General features: G+C 49.3%; 1 protein-coding gene and 1 long non-coding RNA gene across 3 annotated transcripts; both read right to left on the reverse strand.

Moving 5' to 3' along the window:
* Positions 1-651: 651 nt before the first annotated feature.
* On the reverse strand, positions 652-2,454 carry LOC144267073 (uncharacterized). The gene is made up of 3 exons (XR_013346532.1): positions 1,643-2,454; positions 1,134-1,240; positions 652-774 (listed from the first exon to the last, which is right to left on the reverse strand). It is a non-coding gene; the product is annotated as an uncharacterized LOC144267073 (long non-coding RNA).
* Positions 2,455-7,927: 5,473 nt separating this feature from the next.
* Positions 7,928-18,457, reverse strand: LOC144267024 (uncharacterized). Of its 2 annotated transcripts, none has more exons than XM_077820658.1 (4): positions 17,302-18,457; positions 15,379-15,492; positions 12,980-13,069; positions 7,928-12,377 (listed from the first exon to the last, which is right to left on the reverse strand). In XM_077820658.1, exons 1-4 carry the CDS (start codon positions 17,519-17,521, stop codon positions 10,939-10,941), a joined length of 1,863 nt encoding a protein of 620 aa, XP_077676784.1. In that variant the 5' UTR covers positions 17,522-18,457; the 3' UTR covers positions 7,928-10,938. The 2 variants fall into 2 exon arrangements, with proteins under 2 accessions (XP_077676784.1, XP_077676783.1); XM_077820657.1 differs by having other exon boundaries at positions 7,928-12,380.
* Positions 18,458-19,753: the final 1,296 nt, after the last annotated feature.

Here is a 19,753-nt window from a genome sequence, read left to right on the forward strand (position 1 = left end):
GTTAGAGCAGGAGAGTCTCTTCAATGCAGCACTCTTTCCACGGCTCCCAGAGGGTCCCAGTGAAACACCTGTGAGTCTCTAGGAGGCTCTCAAGGAGTTCCCTGCTCAGTCACTTGGCACCCACTAGCAATGGTCTCGACAGTGGCATTGCAAAGGGGAGCTCAGCAGATGGTCCCTTCCACGGCTTCCTGAGTGGGAGGGAGGTTGATCTTGTCATTTAAGGCCTAGCTGTCAGAGTCAGGGCTCCTGGGTTCTCTGACTTTGGAAGTGGGTGGAGTCTAGTGGTTGGAGCTGGGCTGGTATCAGTTCCACACTTCCTTCTTGCCTCTATCAGTGACGTTGTGTGTAACCTTGCAGCCAGTTGCTTTCTATCCCTATGCCCCAGCTAACAGGGATAATAATGACCCACCTCAGAGGGGCTGGCAGGGGTCACCAGTGAGGACACAGCCAGCAGGACCCCCCGACCTGCCTCCTGCTCCTCCGATCCCTGCCCACTATTTCTCCTGTCTCTTCTCCCCAATCTTCAACCCCAGCAATCCCTGCCCACAGCTGCCCCTCCAGCACCAGCCATCCCCCATCGGCCCAAGGAGACCCCTGCCCCTCCCATGTCTCTGTCCACCCTCCAGCTGCTGGGCGCTATGTCTTGCTCAGCACAATCCTCTCCACCACAGCCGCCTTGCAGCAGTGCGGCTCCAGTGTGTCCTGCCCTCTCTGCTGTGCAGCGAGACACACGGGGTGGATGGCGTGCAGGAACAGGAGTTGCTGGGCCTCATCCTGCACCCACCAGGAGTGGAGTTAGGGGAGAGAGAGCCAGTTAGCCAGGGACCTCCCTGCCCCAGCCACACCAGCTGCAGGACTTAGGCCTGAATGGGGGACAGTGGGGACCCGCCCATTGTCCAAATCCCCCACGACTCCTACACAAGCAGGGTCAGGAACTGGGACAGTGCCTGTGGGGGAGGAGACCCCGGCTGGTGTGTGACAAACACCCCTATCTTGGGGGTCCTAGATCATGGAGGAGAAAGGTCCCCATTAGGGGTGGTGGCTCATGACGGCCAAGACCCTCTGCAGGGGGTTCGGATGCTGGGAAGGAGCAGGACAATCTCGGTTCTAGCACAGCTGGGGGACGTTTGTACCTTTTCTCAGCCCTGGAGCTGATCTCGGATGTTTTTGAGAGCAGCCTCCTCTGTGACCACGTCCACCCTTTCCTCCTCCTCATTGTCCTCTGAGTCCCTGGCGGTCCCTGCACCAGGGAGAGAAGGGGACAGGGTGACTCCTGCTGCCACTCAGGGTAAAGACAGGGGCACAGTGGGGCAATGTGCCCCCTTCCCACCTAGGGCAGATTGGGCCCCACACTCTCCCCTCTCAGGGATGCCTTCAGCCCCCAACTCCTTCAGGAGCCCACAGCAAAGGGACCCCCCGGCTCTGTCCTGGACTCCCTGGGAGGTGCCTCCCTGCCCCCCACCCCCCCGCCCAATGGAGCACCAAGGACCAAAGTGGCAGCATCTAGTGTCAGTGGGGTTCACATGGCTCAGACCAGACACCTGGGCTGGGGAGCCACCCCCATAGCACTGGTCAAGGGCCTGGGCACAGGGTCTTCACAGGCCCCTCCTCACCCCTCCCTGAGCCCAGCCTGGCTCCTCACCTGGAACAAAGCAGAAGCGTCTATCGGCCTCGCTGCTGCCTGAGTCCCAGGTGCTGCTGCTGTCCCATGGGGAGCAGGCCGAGCCGCTGGTGCTGGGAAAGGGATCTTCCACCTCCTGCCCTGGGGAGGCTGGAAGGTCCTCAGGGACCGGGCAGGGCGATGCCTCCTGCTGGAAATCAGGGCTGGGCTCCTGGGGCCGCTGCTGCCCACACAACAAGCCCCAGAGCCACCCTGCCTGGTTCTGCTCCTGGGCTGGCTCCTGCCTGCCCAGCCGCACCCTGGCCCAGCTCCATTTTGGCCTAGCCACCGCCTCTCCCACCTCGGCGCCTGCGCCAGGAGCGGGTTTCCCCTGCCAGAAGGCTGGGCACTTCCACCTCCTGGCCCGGCTTGGGGCTCCTTCCCCACCAGCAGGGATGGAGGGGCCGCTCTGCTCCTGGGGAAGATGGGCAGCTGCTTCCCTCAGGCTCTGAGGACACCTGCAGAGCCTTCTTCCTGAACATCCTCAGGAGCCTGGCCTTCCCGGAACCAAGCGGGGAGTAGGCGTGAGTCTGGGGTCAAGGCAGCCTCTCACGAACCAGCCTTTTTGGTCCCTCCCCATCCCTGCCCCAGCCAGAGCAGCTCCTACTTCCCCCACAGGGGTGCAGGGAGTGCAAGGTACACACACTGGCAGGAGTTCATTGCATGATCTGCTCCCAACGTTCCCCCTCATCATCCCTGGTGCTGCAATAACAGGGGAGTCTCCTCCTTTTCGACCACTGGGGTCAGTCACAAAGACCATCAGTCACTTTGGACAAGCAGCTCCCTCCTGCCATCCCAGGCCACACTTCTCCCCCCCCCCCCGCCCCACCCACCCCACAGGCTAGACAAGGAACAGAACTCAGGAGTCCGGACTTCTCCTGGGAAACCATTCCCCACTTCAAAGTCCCCAGGCATAGCAAGGCCAGGGCCCCCTCGTTTCCCATTGATTTCCATGCTCAGCAACTCACAGGGTCTGGCCCAGCTCAGAGACTCTCAGCCTAGGGAACTGTCTCCCACAAGGGAAGGGCTGGGAGCCCCACTGCTGATCCCTGCCAGACCCACTAGATACACTCTCTCTGTTGGACAGCCAAACATGAAGGGCTCTTGCAGTATGGGCTTTCAACCAGCTCTGCACCCACAGTCGGGGCAACTCTTTTGCCACCCCAAGCAGTCGCCGCCAAATTGCCGCCACCGCAAGAGCGGCGGAGCTGCCACCGAAGTGCTGCTGCGAGACACAGATTGCCGCCCCGTTTTGAATGGTGCCCCAAGCAGCTGCTTGGAAAGCTGGTGCCTGGAGCCGGCCCTGCCCACATTACACTAATTGCATCTAGACCACATTTCCCTCGTTTGCTTGTGAGAATGTCCTATGGGACTGTGTCAAAAGCCTTAGTAACACCAAGATAGATCACATCTACTATTTACTCACCTCCACCAGGCCCGTAACCCTGCCAAAGAAGGAAATAGGATTGGTTTGGAATGATTTATTCTTGACAAATCCATGCTCGCTAGTCCTAAGAACCAAATTATCCTGTAGGTGCTGACAAACTGATTGTTTAACAATGTATTCCAGTATCTTTCCAGCTATGGAAGTGAGGCTAACTAGTCTGTAAGTCCCAGGGTTCTCTTTGTTGTTCCCCCTTTAAAGATAGGTCTTGTCTTGTTAATGGATGGGAAGATGTTCTTTTTCAGGGATCTCAGATGAGAACTGGGGCACAGCACCTGGTTTGTTAAGGCCACAAAAATGGAGGCAGGAACCTCTTTTCTCCTGCTGGCAAAGAACCCCAGGTACCTAAAAGACAGGGACTCACATCCCTGAATGGGCTTTAAACAAGGCAATGGTTACAAAATTTGGCCCCGACCATTTCTTGTTTCCACACACTAGACATTTTAGCAAACTTTAGAATTCCTTGGTGCTAAACACCGTGAAACTCCCCTCTCTCCTTCACAGAGGGCTTTAATGCCCCTTCTCTCACTCAGGCTCATGACTGCCCAGAGTTCGAGAATTGTCCCTGTTCCCATTGCACAGATGGGAAGGAGCCTGAGGTACAGGGAACGGAAGTGACCTACCCAAGGGCCTACAGAGCAAGGCGGTGGCAGAGCCAGAAAGAGAAGCCACCAGTCCTGACTCCTGTTCTAATGGACAACAACTCCCCCACCCCACCCCCTGAGGCAAGGATAGAGCCCAGGAATCGAGATGGTGGAGAAATTTCACTGAAACCACTTTTGTCAGAAAATCCCATTCAGACTACACCAGTTTGTTTCTTGAAATCATAACAAGTGGGATGGAAGTTCTTTGCAAAAATATTTTGTTGCAAAACAAAAGCACCTCCTGTTTCTCACAGTGTGTTAAATTGTCTTGTCGCACACAAAGAGGAGACACTTAGATCTTGAAAATTAGATGAGATGCTTCAGTCTGAGCTAAGTAGTTGCTGCTCTTAACAATTTCAAAATAAAAACATACCAATAAAATAGAATATTTCAGCTATTCTATGATGTCATAATCTGATCTGAGTACACGTGATAGGACACCTCATATTATGCTCTACTCCTAGTGACACTCTCCAATGGATCCCCATCCTCCACCCACTATGAGGTAGGTAGGAGCGGATCATTATTATCCCTACTTGAAAGAAGGAGAAGCTAAGGCTGAGAAAGGAGAATTGACTTGTCTTAGGTCACACAGCCAGTCAGCGGCAGAGTTGGGAATAGGACTCAAGAGCCCTGATTTTCAAACTAACCGTCAGATCTCGAATTTCATACACTGAATGACCTGAATAAAGTGCTCTCAAATGAGCTCCAGACCAACAATACTAGACAGGAATTATTCAGCAAGTATTTTAGGAGAACTGGAATGTTAGAGAGAATCATGAACTGCTCAGAGACAATTAAGGCAGAGAAGCAGCAAAATTCGTCCAACATATGACTGGTTATGACTTACTTACTTGGTCTTAAAAGAGAACAACAAGGACCTGAGTCTCCTCCCTGTCAATAACCCCCTGCTCAGCCAATCAGGGTAGAGACTGAGGACGGGAGGCTGAGGGTTCTCACCAGACAGCCTAAAGGACGGCCCAGGTCACTGGTGGGGATCACTGCTCGAGCACTATTTCAGCCCCACATTTGTGGGGAGACCTCTCACAATGGGAGCTGCAGAGCATTCGCTCGCGACACACACACACACACACACACCCCTACACCTCCTGGTGTTGGAAGGGGAACAGGAGAAAGTACAAAAGAAGCAAGAGAAGAAGAGAAAGGAGGGAGGGATGGAGGAGAAGGTGAAACAAAAAGGACAAACCCTAATGTCCCCAGTGATTCTAAGGGACAAAATTTTAGGTGCGGAATAAAATTCTGCCTCCTTAAACTCGTGTTTTCCACGCCTAGAATTCAACGGTCACCAGATGGATCAGACTGAGCAGGTTTCAAACTTTGAGGAGGCTCTTACCTTCTAAACAGAGACGTCTGTTTTCTAGTCAAATCAGTAAAAGGAAAGGAGAAAACTCAAAAGAGGTTCCTCCTCCGCTCACAAACGTGAACACTAATACTCTCTCAGTCCTCAAAGAGAGACCTGGAGAAGGAGACTTGCTGAAGCAAAGCCACACGGGTCTGTGAGGTTTCCCTGGCCCCTCGCCCCTGTCCTGCCTAGCTGATGTCAGCATCTCTCTGTGAGGTCACCACCTCCCCACCACCTTGAACCAATAGTCTGAGGTCCTGCAAAAGGCCTTTGTGATGTCACTGCCACACCCCTCCCTTGCTGTGCTAATGTCCTGCCACTGGCCAGGCACTTTGAAGGTTTGAGCTACTCCCTGTGGATCACCCCACTCAATGAGTGTTCATTCTAGGAAGGAAGCCGGCTAGACAGTAAAACATCAGACGCTGCTCCCAATGCTCCACTCAGTTTTTCAGAAATGAGACTTTGTGGCCAGAAGAGACCATTAGAGCATCTAATCTGACCCCCTGCGTATCACTGGCCTCCTGTATGACGCAATAGCTACTTTTTGGGCAAACACATTCCAGAAAGGCATCCAGTCTTCATTAAATGACATTAAGAGATGGAGAATCCACCACTTTCCTTGGTAGCTTGTTCCTGTGGTGAATCATCCTCGCTGTTGAATATTTGTGCCTTATTTGTAATATGAATTTGTCTCTCTTCACCTTCCAGCCATTGGATCTTGTTATGCCTTTCTCTGCTAGATTAAAGAGCCCTTTAATAACCAATATTTTCTCTCCATTAAGACACTTCAACACTTCAATGAAGTCCCCGTTCAGTCTTCTTTTGATAAGCTGACCAGGTTGAGCTTTTTCAATAGCTCACGAGAAGGCATTTTTCTCCAGCTCGCAGAACATTTGGTGGCTCTTTGCTGCCCCAGCTCCAATTTCACAACATCTTTTTCAAATGAAGAAACCAAAACTGGATGCAGTATTCCAATATCAGTCTCACTGATGCCGTGTCACCTCCTGTGAAGTTACTGACATAATCTGTAACTGTATAGATCACTGTTGAGACCACTGTTATATATTTGCAGCGACTATTGTATAAAGGTTGTCGTGTAAGGGGTCTGTGGAGAGGTTATGATTGGCTGAAACCTTGACAACGTGAAACCAGTGCACCTTAACAGCTCAGAAACCTAAAGCAAGTAAAAACCTCCAACTTCCCTTTTTTTACAAGAGTCTCATGAGTTTTAACCATTTGGGGCTGGCAAACTGTTTAGCTAACATGTACTACTCAGGCAGGTTAGTCACAGCACAGCTCAGGTTCACCAGCAGGAGAGAGAGGCACAATAACTCCTATTCACTTTGGGGTTTGATAGTGAGCCGAAATGTCAGGTAACCAGACTCAACAGATTTACTGATTGGAAATGAAGTCAGTAGAATTGTGACTTTAACCACGGTTCCATCCAGAATATTGAACAGCTGTATCCCATCTGGTCTCCAACCAGGGGTGCCTTTTACACTGCTTAGCTGTGAAAGCAACCACTCCTGGTTTGCTCTCTCAGCCTCCAGCATGTAAATTACTCCCAGCAACACTATATGAGGCCTATAGCCAGTGACTCCTGAATTACACTGCAGAGCAACACCAGCCAATTCCTAGTTCCAGACCTTCCCCCCAGAAATGTAACACATGGTCCTGTCCAGCCTTCTTCTGGACAATACAAGCTCATATAAACTCCATCATTTTATTAACAGAAAATGATAGGAACAAATCCTGGTCTCAAATAAAGTTTCTCAAACCCTTCAATCCAAACACAGTGTTTTAGATGAAACAATAAAACAAGTTTATTAGCTACAGAAAACAGATTATAAGTGATTACAAGTAATGAGGCATAAAAGTCAGGATTAGTTATAAAATAAAAGGTAAAACACAACTAATATCTAACGTAACTAGCTAAATGGATTCAAAGCAAAAGTCTCTCTCACCACCTATTGTATTAGTTTTATTGGCGGGAGTGAGGTGTTACTTTCTTTGTCTTTCAGGTGTCATTGATGCCATGAGCAGAGAAAAAGAGAGGACTATTTGGGGGCACCTCTTCCCCTTTCTTATAGTTCATTCTCTTGTGAAAGGTTTCAGAGTAACAGCCGTGTTAGTCTGTATTCGCAAAAAGAAAAGGAGTCCTTGTGGCACCTTAGAGACTAACCAATTTATTTGAGCATGAGCTTTCGTGAGCTACAGCTCACTTCATCAGTATGGTATGCACGGTATGCATCTGATGAAGTGAGCTGTAGCTCACGAAAGCTCATGCTCAAATAAATTGGTTAGTCTCTAAGGTGCCACAAGGACTCCTTTTCTCTTGTGAAAGCATCATCCCCAGCCAAGTTTTAGGAGACATACGGTCTGTCTAGACAGAAATCTTAAGCCGTTCCTTTGTTAAAATTCAGATTTCTCACTCACACCCTTTCCCCTAGCCAAATAACAGCCACTTAACCAGGTGAAAGTCCATTCGATTTAGCTGATATTTGGCTGAGGGGTCAGTCTGCCTTTTTGTCTCTGAGGAACTGGTCTGTGGGTTTTCTCTAGAACTATGACATGTCTAAGTAACATCATACAGTAGAATCATAACTTTACATAGAATGTTGCCTCCCATATTTTCACAAGACAACAATGTTCAGCAAATTACGAGTTTTCTAATAATACTTCAAAAGGCATACTTTGTACAAAATTGATCATTAACCTGAGGAGGGGTGAACATAGAGGTACAGACTGTCACAGGTTTCCGAGTAGCAGCCGTGTTAGTCTGTATCCGCAGAAAGAAAAGGAGTACTTGTGGCACCTTAGAGACTAACAAATTTATTTAAACATAAGCTTTCGTGAGCTACAGCTCACTTCATTGGATGCATGCAGTGGAAAATACAGTGCAGAGATTTTATATACACAGAGAACATGAAACAGTGAGTATTACCATACACACTGTAAAGAGAGTGATCAGGTAAGGTGAGCTATTACCAGCAGGAGAGAGAAAAAAAAACACCTTTTGTAGTGATAATCAAGGTGGGCCATTTCCAGCAGTTGACAAGAACGTATAAGGAACAGTAGGGGGAAAAAACAAACATGGGGAAATAGTTTTACTTTGTGTAATGACACATCCACTCCCAGTCTTTATTCAAGCCTAATTTAATGGTGTCCAGTTTGCAAATTAATTCCAATTCAGCAGTCTCTTGTTAGAGTCTGTTTTTGAAGTTTGTTTGTTGAAGAATTGCGACTTTTAGGTCTGTAATCGAGTGACCAGAGAGACTGAAGTGTTCTCCGACTGGTTTTTGAATGTTATAATTCCTGACATCTGATTTGTGTCTATTTATTCTTTTACTGTCACAGTAATACAAAAAGGTAAGTATGTACTCACTCTGGAGAAATGTTTTGCAGCAGATACCTCTTCACTCTGTTCTAAACTATGAGCTCAGTTTTGCTCATATTTGTATTCTCCTCATTTACAAGACAGAAAATTCCAGATTCCGCAGACCTTACACATCTTTTCTTATCTAATTATGCACAAAACAGTTTAGCTGATAGTAAACCACAGCACACAAGTAGCATAAAACCATAGAAATATTTGCACCAACTGTACCTAGCACACAGTTCACATTTAGCAAACCTTAACAGAGCATACATTTTGCGTCTGACAGATGTCGCATATACAATGAACAAAGGTTAGAACAAATTGAACTACTAGTAAATTTGTACAATAAAGCTTAGCATGAGCACAGAGTTTTCTGGATGATTTAAACTAGTTTAGAGTCTAACACCCCCATTTCTTCAGTAGAAATAATGGTAAAAAGCAGATTACAACTGAGCTGAACTGCAGCTGGCATAACCAGCTCCAGAAAGAAAGGCAGGATGGCTGCTTCTCCCCAACATCATCTCCCAAGAGTGACCGGAACATAACAAAGTCAGCACTGCAGGGAAGATTGCAGATCTTCTCTTGCACACACGGCAGTGCAGCCATTTCAGACTCATATTTCTCTTGTACTATTTTACTCCCTTCAGGAACGACGAGACAACAGTGACATAAAGTCCCATCTCATCATCGCTCTCTGACAGAGAAGAATGGCCACAAATTACCCCAGCTTAAGGAATGGGGAGACAATGGCCCAGTACTACTGCTCAGTTTGAACTGTGGATGTTGCTGGGACTAATATCTCTCCCTCTCTATTTAGGAATCTCTCTCCTGAAACAATGCTCTCTGGGCTCCCTGTTCCCAAGCAGGATCCCCCCTCTGTCCCTGCCCCATGACCCCTGGGTGTTTCATATTCATGTCACACTCTGGGCTGGGACTGCAACTCCACGAGTTGTTTACAGAAAACACCTACAACAAGCAGCAAACCCGAGTCCCAGCCTGCAAAGCAGGGCAAAGTTGCCCAGAGAGATTTTCCTGCACTCCTTGCCACTTGGTGTCAAGGCTGAGATCCGAGTACCTGTCAAGGCTTGTCTACACTACCACACAGGGTTGATCTAAGATACCGCAACTTCAACTATGTGAATAGCGTAGCTGAAGTTGACACCGCGGTAACTCCCATCAACTGCACTTGCCCTCCTCGTTCTGGTGGTGTACTGGTGTCGACCTCCTCTGGATCGATTGCTGCCCGCTGACATAGTGGGTAGTGAAGACAAGCCCTAAGTGCAACAACTCCCGCTAGTGTTCAAGACACCAAGCTATCATTCAAGACGCTCTAATCCAATGGGAGAGAGCTTGCCTGTCAGCATAACACCTCCACCTCTATGACAGGCGATGGCTATGTTGGCAGGGAAGCTCTCCCATCAACATAGCTCAGTTTACACCAGTGCTTAGGATAGTATATTTTACATCACGCGGGGATGTGGATGAGTGTTCTGGTAAGTGATAAGTTCTAGTGTAGACAAGCCCTAGGTGGCATTACAGTGCCACTAACTCATCCAGGAACACAAATTTGAGTTATTAAAAAAAAAGCCATTATAATAGGAAGTAACTGACATCTCTCATCCCTGCACTTGCCTTTTTTTTGGTGGATGACTTCTGATGGCACAATGAATCAGATGATGGGTAAGTGATGTAGTCAACGCTGATCATGACAGCAGCATCCATAGATGTCAAGCATTTGCATGTACCATCAAGATGACAAAGAAGGCAGGCCATAACCAAATGGCATGCTGTTTGTTGATCCGGAAATTCCAATCTCCAATCTTCCGGTCCTAGCTGGTATTGCTTGCCAGGCAATTAGGTGTGAAGACAGGGCCCTGGTTGCATTCTGCATGAAGCCAACTATCAGGACACCTTGCTTCATAATTTTCTCTCAAAGCCAAATCAAAACAACCTTCCTTTTGATTCAGTACTATGAGGGGCACACAGGGGATGTCACAACCTTTCATTAACTATGGAGATGAAAGCTCCTTTTCAGTCTCTGCCAGAATCTTTACCCATTATTCCTTTTTCCAAACAGAAAAATCCCAGAAGAAATAAAACAATTACTTCAATTTGTGGAGCCTGAGAGGATGGGAGCCACAGTGAACAAATGGCTTGGGATAAACCAGGGCCTCCAAAGTGCAGTCTTGGCTCCAGTCATCTCTCTCTTAGCTGCAGCCCATAACGCCCACAATGGAATGTTTCAGTACCTCTTGGCTTAAATGCTCCCATCTCCAGGACCATACAAATTATTTTAACAAACCCAGCACCTAAACTCATGTCTGCTTACTGAAGAGGTGGGAACATTTCAGAGTGGGAGCAAGTTCTCCCTCTTTTACAGGCTCTAGGAACAGGGTGAAGTGAGAGATTGAAGAGGTTCCCTCCATCAAACACAAAGGTCAGGCATCTCTATTCTGAGTGGGTGCTCTGGTGTTTAGTAAGATATGATGAGCGAGCAAAGCACTTCCCACACTGAGTGCAGGAATATGGTCGCTCTCCTGGGTGGGTTCTCTGATGCTGAGTAAGAGATGATGAGCGAGCAAAGTGCTTCCCACACTGAATGCAGGAATATGGTCGCTCTCCTGAATGGATTTTCAGATGTTCAGTGAGAGATGATGAGTGAGCAAAGCGCTTCCCACACTGCGTGCAGGGATAGGGTCGCTCTCCTGAATGGATTCTCAGGTGGTTGGTGAGGCCTGACAGTTGGGTGAAACTTTTCCCACACTCAGTGCAGCAATAGGGTTTCTCTCCAGTGTGGATTCTCTGGTGGCTCTTGAGATGATGTATATAGACAAAGCCTTTTCCACACTCAGTGCAGCGATGGAGTTTCCCAGTGTGGACTCCCTGGTGTCTAGAGAGACTGTCTGGATGACGGAATATTTTCCCACACTCAGCACAGCGATGGAGTCTCCCCATATTGTGGGTTTCCTGGTGTCTCCTGAGACTTTGAAGGAGACTGAATTTTTTCCCACACTCAGCACAGCAATAGGGCTGCTCCCCAGTGTGGATTCTCTGATGTCTGATCAGATGTTCTCGTAGACAAAAATTTTTCCCACACTCATGGCACAAGAAGGGTCTCTCTTCGCTGTGGATTTTCAGGTGTCTAGTAAGACTTGATATAACTTTGAAGCCTTTCCCACACTGGCTACAGCGATGAGGTCTCTTTTCTGAGTGGATTGCCTGATGATTACGAAATGTTGATGAATCCATAAATCGCTTTCCACACTCAGCGCAGGCATAGGGTCTCTCTCCTGAGTGGACTCTCTTGTGGATGTTAAGTGCTGATATATGGAAGAATCTTTTTCCACATTCAGCACAGCGATAGGGTCTCTCTCCTGTATGTATTCTCTGGTGGGCAGTGAGATACGATAACTTGTGGAATATCTTCCCACATTCAGAACAGGGATGGTCTCTCTTCTTTCTGTGAGCTTTCCCATGTGCTCTGAACTCCTTCTTTCTCCTAAAGGTCTCCCCACACTCACTACAGTGATACAGTTCCTGTCTCCTATGAACCATCCAGTGGTGGCTTATCAGATCTCTCTGCACCTTGAATTCTTCTCTGCACACACGACAGGTAAATAGGGTCTTTCTGGGCTCAGCTTTAACCTCTGCAAAAGGCTTTAGATATCGCCTGGATCTCCTCTGATGGCCTCTTGAGGTTGCTGGCTTGTTCCTGATCAGATTTTTCCTCTGCCTTTGGAGCCTGCACTGCCTCTTGTGGGGTCTCCCCCGCTCAGATTTCTTGGAATGCTTCTTCCCTGATGTCCCAGGGAAAGGCCTGAGTGGCTCCAGGTTGCCACGCCCTTCGTCAGGAGTCTGCCCCTCAGCCCTGCTCAGGTTCCTCGCCCCTGCTTGGTGGGGAAGAGAATCCAAATGTTATTTCTTGTGCTGCTCACAAAGGGAAACCACTAATATTCCCAGCAGGGGGACGTGCCTGAGGAAGCGCCACACCCCTCCCCTCAGAACAGGGCTGACCCTTGGCACTTCAGTGTAAGAGGCCAAACTTCCAGGGGCCCCAGCACTGGGAAAGGAGGAGAAGGTCAGTGTCCCACAGGCCCTGATAACAGTCCTCCAAGTCAACATGAAAATCAGCCCCCACAATCCTCTCTCTACACTGAGGCCCATTTCACTGGGGAGAACAGCATCACCACACACCAGCACTGACAACCCTCTCCCGAGGGACACACACGGAACACTCACACTATGATGGGATCCCAACGGCTCCATGTTCTATGGAAAATGGGGGAGGGGAAGAGACTGGGGGAATCTGCGTAAGGGGAGAGATGGGGTTTCTAGGGGGATGTCTGGGTGAGGAGCTGTAGCACTTCTCATGTTTGGGCTTCAATCCGTATTGTAATGCTCTGGGAGGGGAGAGTTTGCAGCTGATGGACGATTCCTGAAATGAGCTCTCTGGCTCCCACTGGTTCAAAGGGCAGAGCTGCTTCCCTACCTGTTCTAGGGGAAGAGCTTTGTGTGAGGAAGAAGCCCAAGGAGCTCTCAATTGCTGACCAGTCCCAGGTCTCTTCTGTATCTGGAAAACCTGCACCAAGACAAAAGGTCTTTGGTTGACAGCACATAGACCGAATTAATATCACTGAGGGAAGCCCTTTCCCCTGCACTGTGAATTACTCATTTATGGTCACTTGGACAGTGGGTTCCACAATGCACAAGAGGGGAAGCTATTTGGGACTTGACAGTTTCTTTGTACTGTGGTAGCACAACTGAGATCTTGGTTCCATAGCACCAGGTGCTGCACAAAATTGGAGAGAGATCGCCCTGATGTTGAAGAGCTTATACACTAAATACAGAAAGGGTGGGTCCTTTGACCTGAGTTGGGCCCACAAATTTACAAATTTATCCTAATTGGCCATTTAATTGTAAAAACTGTGAGAAAGTTTATAAAGTGTTACAATACCCTGTGAGAATAAATGTTGATGGGAAAAGGTGCAAAATATAAACAAGATGACAGAATTAGTCCAAATATAAAAGGCTTATAATGCAATTCAAATACAGTGTTAAAATGATGGTGGTAAACAAGAGAAGTGTGGAACTGGATATTAACGAACCAAAATGACTGAGTTAGAATTTAGGCCTAACTGACAGAAAAAACAGTGAGGGGCTGGGCTATTTTGCCCATTACTTCTTTTTGGTGTTTCTCAAAAGAAAACACTTTCGGGGGAAAATAAAGGAGCGAGACTGAATGCAACCCTTGCTGACTGAAAAAACAGCAACAGCACGAGCATGCCAACAATTGCTGCAGTGAGCAATACCATCATGATGCCACCCTGATCCTCTTTTGCGACCCCAGATCTTCTTCATCCTAATCCTAAAAGATGTCTTAACAAGAATGCACCAGAGAAAGGGAACAGGAGAATATTGCCATGGTTACCAGTTCTGGCTAACTCCCCAAAATCACCTGGAATGTGAGATTTTGTCCCCATCCCTCCTAACCCTCATGAATTCTTTCCATTCCCCACCATATTTCTTCTCTTTCTTATTCTTCTCCCTTTGTCTTCTAGTAAATAAGAGCCTGGCTTAGCTGGCCAAAACTGTCATAGTTTGCAACCTTGCTGTAAGCCCATGATCAAAGAGGCAGCCAAACGCATTGTCCAGAATAGACTAACGCTCGACAGGTTTGCCAGGCAGGTCTCCAATTGGCTGATCAGACCGTGTGCCATGCCTGTGTTTCTCCAGCCATGAAGCGGCAAGTAAGAGTAAACCCGAGCTAGAAGCCACATGTTCTATCCATGCTGTTCTTTTCTCTTCAGTCTTGAGTGGGTTTATCTTCTTTTGTCTCCCAGGAAACGGGATCGGATTTTTATGATATCAACATCAGCTCCAGCACATTTCAACTAGCTGTTTCTCTTTTCCCCAAAAGGACAGTTATTACCATCTTCAATACCATCAAAAAGACTTTCAAACAGAGGACTTTTGTCTGAAGAATTTCTCCGGGTAACGGGAAAGGAAACAAGGGACATTGTCAAAATAAAAGTTCTTAGGTCATACCTGACATTTCAAATGCCTTAACTCTTTTTCCTTCTTTTTCTGTATCTTTAATACAAGAATAGAAAGAATTTTTCACGGTGTTCTCCACGGTACTACGCAGGCGTCTGTCTCTGTATTCCAAACTCCAAACCTTATTTAACACTTTTTAATGTTAGCCATAACAGTGTCATATTAACACCTTTGTCTCTCTGGGCCCATGTAGTCTATATGAATTAATACAACATTGTCCAAGGTCTGCCAGCAGCTCAGTGGCAGAATGAGAAATAGAATCCAGGTCTCCTCACTCCCACAACATGATGTTGCCTCCCAACCAGTCCTCGAGAGTAATAATGAAATCCCTTATTAATGTCAATTCAGAGCCCCAAAAAGCAATGGAACAATGTTGGGTCCTTACAAAACTGGGCCTGAACTCAGAAGGGAGATTCCCAAGTGCTGCTCGGCCAATGATTCAGAAAGCCAGGGAAGGATTACAAACACTTTGGTGGACTGGATTAGATTTCTAAATGATGTTGACAAACTGGAGAATTGGTCTGAAATCAACCAGGTGAAACTGAAGAAACAAGTTCAAAATAGCTCACCTAGGAAGGAAAAATGAAATGCACAATAGAAAATGGGGAATAACTGGCTTGGCAGCAGTGCATCAGAAAACAATGTGGTGATTACAATGGATCATGAATTGAATGAGAGCTGAAAATGTGATACTGTTCTAAAAAAGCCTTACAACATTAGACTAAAAATTATCATTCCCAGATGTATTGTCACTTTGGCCAAAATGTATTAGGATTCCAGCTGCTTTCAAGCAACTAATTTGTTCCCTGCACAACACTTTAACTCCTTCCTCACCTGGGCGGGTGCCACTCAGGACGTTCTCATCTTCATCTTCTGTGGGACCCTGGACACAAAGCTCTTCCCCTCGCTCTATGCTGGAGATCACCACTGGCTTGGGGGTTTGGATTCCTGTTTAGAGAAAAGCATCACCCCTAAGAACTTCTAAGAACATTGTGCAGCTCCATATGCAATGTTTGTGCCAATTAGGCTATGAGCTAATTGTGAAGGCTAATAGGCAATTGTTTTCCATGGAAACATGAACTGCAGCTTATGGTCAAAACTCCTGGTGCCCGGCAGTGGTGGGATATTGAGTTGCAAACAACCTGGCACCTGTGGAAAGGGGAGCTGGAGAGGAAAGCGGTGTCTGAAGGGATTGGGTGGAACACATGTGGCAAAAGCTGGATATTTCTCCTTGTCATAGGAAAGTTACTGTACTATGGCCCAGCACCCCTCTCCCTCCTGTGGATATGTTTACATAGGAATTAAACACCTCTGCCTGGCCTGGATCAGATTACTTGGGCTTGAGGGGCTTGGGCTGTGGGACTGCAAAATTGCTGAGTGAATATTTGGAGGGAGGGTCCCAGACAAGGCCGTTCCTACCTATACGCAAAGTACGCAGCTGTGTAGGGCACCCAGAAATTTGGGGCACCAAATTTCCTGGTGCCCTATGCAGCTGCATGCTGCTCCAGCCCCTGCTCTACTTCTTCCCCCACCCATGCTCTGCCCCAAGCCAGCCTCTTCCTCCCTGCTCCACCCCAGCCCCAACCCCACTCCACCCTTTCCCCATGGCCCCCGCCCATGCTCCACCCCGCCTCTTCCCACCCCAGCTCTGTCCCCACTCCAACCCTTCCCCAAAGCCCCCACCCCTGCTCTGCCCCAGTCCCTTCCCCACTCCACCCCTTCACCAAAGCCCCCGCCCCTGCTCCACGCCCACTGCGCGCCCACTCCCCTGAGGACTGCAACAAGGAAGCACTGACCGGCGGCGGGAAGGGCAGCAACCTGGCCCCAGCCGCGCCACTGGTGAGTGCCAGGGGGCAGTTCCCCCGTCTCCCAAGATAACACACACCCCTGTGGAGGCCTAGGGCTAGCGCCCCCCCCCCGCCCCCACGGAGGCCTGGGGCCAGCCTCTCCACCCACCTGCGGAGGCCTGGGGCCCCAAACGCACACCCTGCGGGGGGGGAGGGGGGGGCTGCGTAGGACCCTAGAATGGCTAGTGATGGCCCTGGTCCCAGAGCCCTAGCTCCAACCCAAGTATGAACATATACACTGCAATTTTTAGCCCTCCAGCCTGAGTCCCACGTCCTGAGTCAACTGACCCAGGCAAACCACGGCCGTGGTGTTGGTCTTGTATACCAGCTTAGATGAACCCAGTCTGTCTTTCACCTTAACTGTGGTGCTGGTGGCCTTTCATCCTGTTGCCTGCAGAACACACGGCCCTTTTCTGCTTATGTGCTCAGTCTAGGGAACTACAAGAGACAGAATTCTCTTGCCTTAAACTGTGGAGCCCGAGTGACCATGCATAGAAGGATCTTCTCTTGAAGATATGCAGTGTAGTTGTAGACCTATCAGTCCCAGAATATTAGAGAGACCAGGTGGGTGAGGTAATACCTTTTACTGGACCAACTTCTCTCTCTCACCAACAGAAGCTTTCCTTTCCCAGACCTGAAGAAGAGCTCTGTGTGACTCAAAAGCTTCTCACACTCACCAACGTAAGTTAGACCAATAAAAGATATTACCTCACACACCTGGTCTCCCCAGAAACTGGCTGCTCTGATAAAGTAAACATGCCTCTGTCCATCCATACTCATGCACCTCTCCATCAAACCCAATCGACACCATTCCACCCAACCACTCACACCAATGGTCCATCTCAGTTAGTGTGTCTCTGTGCAGCACCCAGTGCTCTGGGGCCCTGATCTTACAGACGCAGCTCCTCACCTAACGAGACCAGAATCTGGTAATTTTCCCACATAACATGTTTGTAAAGTTGCCTTTGCTCCTCGCCCAGCAGCGCCCACTCCGCTGGGGAGAAATACATGGCCACATCCTCAAACGTCAGCGACATCTGAAAGGACAAACAACCCAACTCAGCATGGCAAAGTTTACACACTGGTAGAGGAATAGCTGTTGCAGGTGAGGCAGACATACAGTGGTCCATGGAACTGGGAGGCCCTGGGAGATTTGAAAGTTTGTACCATTGCTATGGGTGCAGGTTTGTCCCATTGTACAAAAAGTAATGGACAGTGTTCTCTGTGTCTGTGACTCCTCACACAGTGGTGGCTCCCAGAGCTGGGCCTGGACCCCTGCTGTGGGTGTTGTATCCTGTCACAAAGAGCTGCACCACTGCAGAGGTGTCTTTCTCCGGACCCTCTGTCGTGATGGAGCAGGCAGGCCAAACGTCAGTCAGCACACCAGGTCACAGCCCCACTTACATTGAGCCGGCACACCTGACCCTCTGTCACCAGGCTGGGGGGCTGGGCAGACCAAACCCGAATAGCACTGCAGCCCCTCCAGCCATGATGCAATGCAATTTATTTTCCACCTTTTCCCATCAAGCAGGAGCAGCCCAGGCTGGTAGCGCTGGAGGCCCCGGGCTGAATCCCCAGCACGCTGCCCGATGGGGCGCTCAAAGAAGGAACCTTCCCCCCGCGGTACCCACGGACTCAGCGCAGCCTCCCCCCGCGCTCCCATCGCCGGTGTGTGCAGCGGCCCCGGCCCGGCGCCGAGCCCGGTGTCCCGAGCGGGCCGGTCCCAGCGCCCGTGGCACAGGCCAGAGGAACCGACCGAACGGACCCGCCCCCCAGCCCCGGCCGGTGCCTGCTCTGCGGGGAGGGGTCAGAACCCGGCAGCCCCCGCAGCCCCGCCCCGGGGAAGGGTCCCGCCTGCCCCCGTCAGCGAGCGGGGGGGCTCGGTCAGGCTCTCGCTGGCTGGGGCGCGGACCCTCCCGGGCTCCGCTGCACAGACCGGCCCCCGGGGGGTGGCTCCGGTCCCAGGCGCGGTTCGGCTCCGGCACCAGCAGCCTCCTCCCCAGGCAGCGATTCGCAGCCTCTGCGGCCGCTTCCCTCCCTCCGCGGCCGCCTCTGGCGGCGCCTCCCCGGGCCCCGCTCACCGCCCCGCGCGCCGGGGCTGCAGCCTGCAGAGGGGGCTCGCTCCCGCACGCGCCGCTCGGGCCGGGCTCGGCCCCCGGGTCTCCGCGGCGGGCACGAGAAGGTCCCTCCCTTCGCCCGCCCCCTCGCGCAGTCATTCCTGGGCCTGTCTAGGCTGTGGAGGACCCCGAGCTCTGTGGGTTTAACCCTTAATCATCTCGGTCGGGGAAGCGAGTTGCCCGGGGAGCCACTAGGGGAGACGGGGTGAAGCCGGTTCCCTGTGGGTTGGTGGCTCCCATCCCTTGTGCAAAGGCGGGTATGGCACCAATGTTACAGTGGGGGGCTGGGCGCCCTGTGGAGGATGGAAACCACTTCAACCCGGGGGTGCTGCTGCACCTGCACTCCCAGCACCCTGAGTTCCAGGCCCCCGGTGCAAAGACCATTTCTTAGTAATTCATCAGGGTGAGCGACGCCTTTTCAGATATTTCACCAGAATATGGATTGAGATTCATAACAGTGTCTATCAGTAAATCTATATATTATTTAATAATTGTTCAGATCTGGAACTGGGATGTGAGTGGCTGTAAGTAATAAAATACTTTTGGGGGCATTGTAACTTGTGCCATTAAGATAACAGAAAACAATTTCCAGAAGTGACATTCTGTGTCTGGGCTACGCTCTGCCAAATATCATACCCGAGTTTCTAGTCTATATTATTTGACAGTAGTCATACCACATGTATGAAAAAAAATCAAACAAAAGCAATAGTCAACCAAATTATGGCAGATCCAGATGTAATGTTTTCACATAGTTTATATGGACAACAGTTACAATTTAAGAAGTCTGTAGGACTAACCCTGCTTCCTTCTTAGCCAAAATAAGAACAAGAAAAGGGCTCAATTTATCAGAACTTATTTCATAGTTGTATAAATATCTAAAATGTTATAATTTGTGTCATGTCTTTTGCATGGTGCACAACAAAAATTATTTGAAGAAACTATCAGACACAACCAGCCCCCCCCAAACATGTTTATTATTTATATATAAACATACAAGACCTAGCTGAGTGCACACTGTGGTCAGACTGATTTTCAGATGGCTTCTAAAATACAGATCACAGTAAGTACCATCAGAGGGCTCACAAACAACTTAAAGGGATATTACAACCCTATTCCCACACACACTACAACTAGTTAAACCAGGCTTTAATGTTGCTGTGAGAGTTGCACAGTAGTAGTGTGGCTTGGTACACTTTACTTTTCAAGTTACTTGGAGAACTCTTCATCTGTACAATAATATCTCCA

The sequence above is a fragment of the Eretmochelys imbricata genome, chromosome 6, assembly GCF_965152235.1.
Source record: "Eretmochelys imbricata isolate rEreImb1 chromosome 6, rEreImb1.hap1, whole genome shotgun sequence".
NCBI classification, from domain to species: domain Eukaryota; kingdom Metazoa; phylum Chordata; order Testudines; family Cheloniidae; genus Eretmochelys; species Eretmochelys imbricata.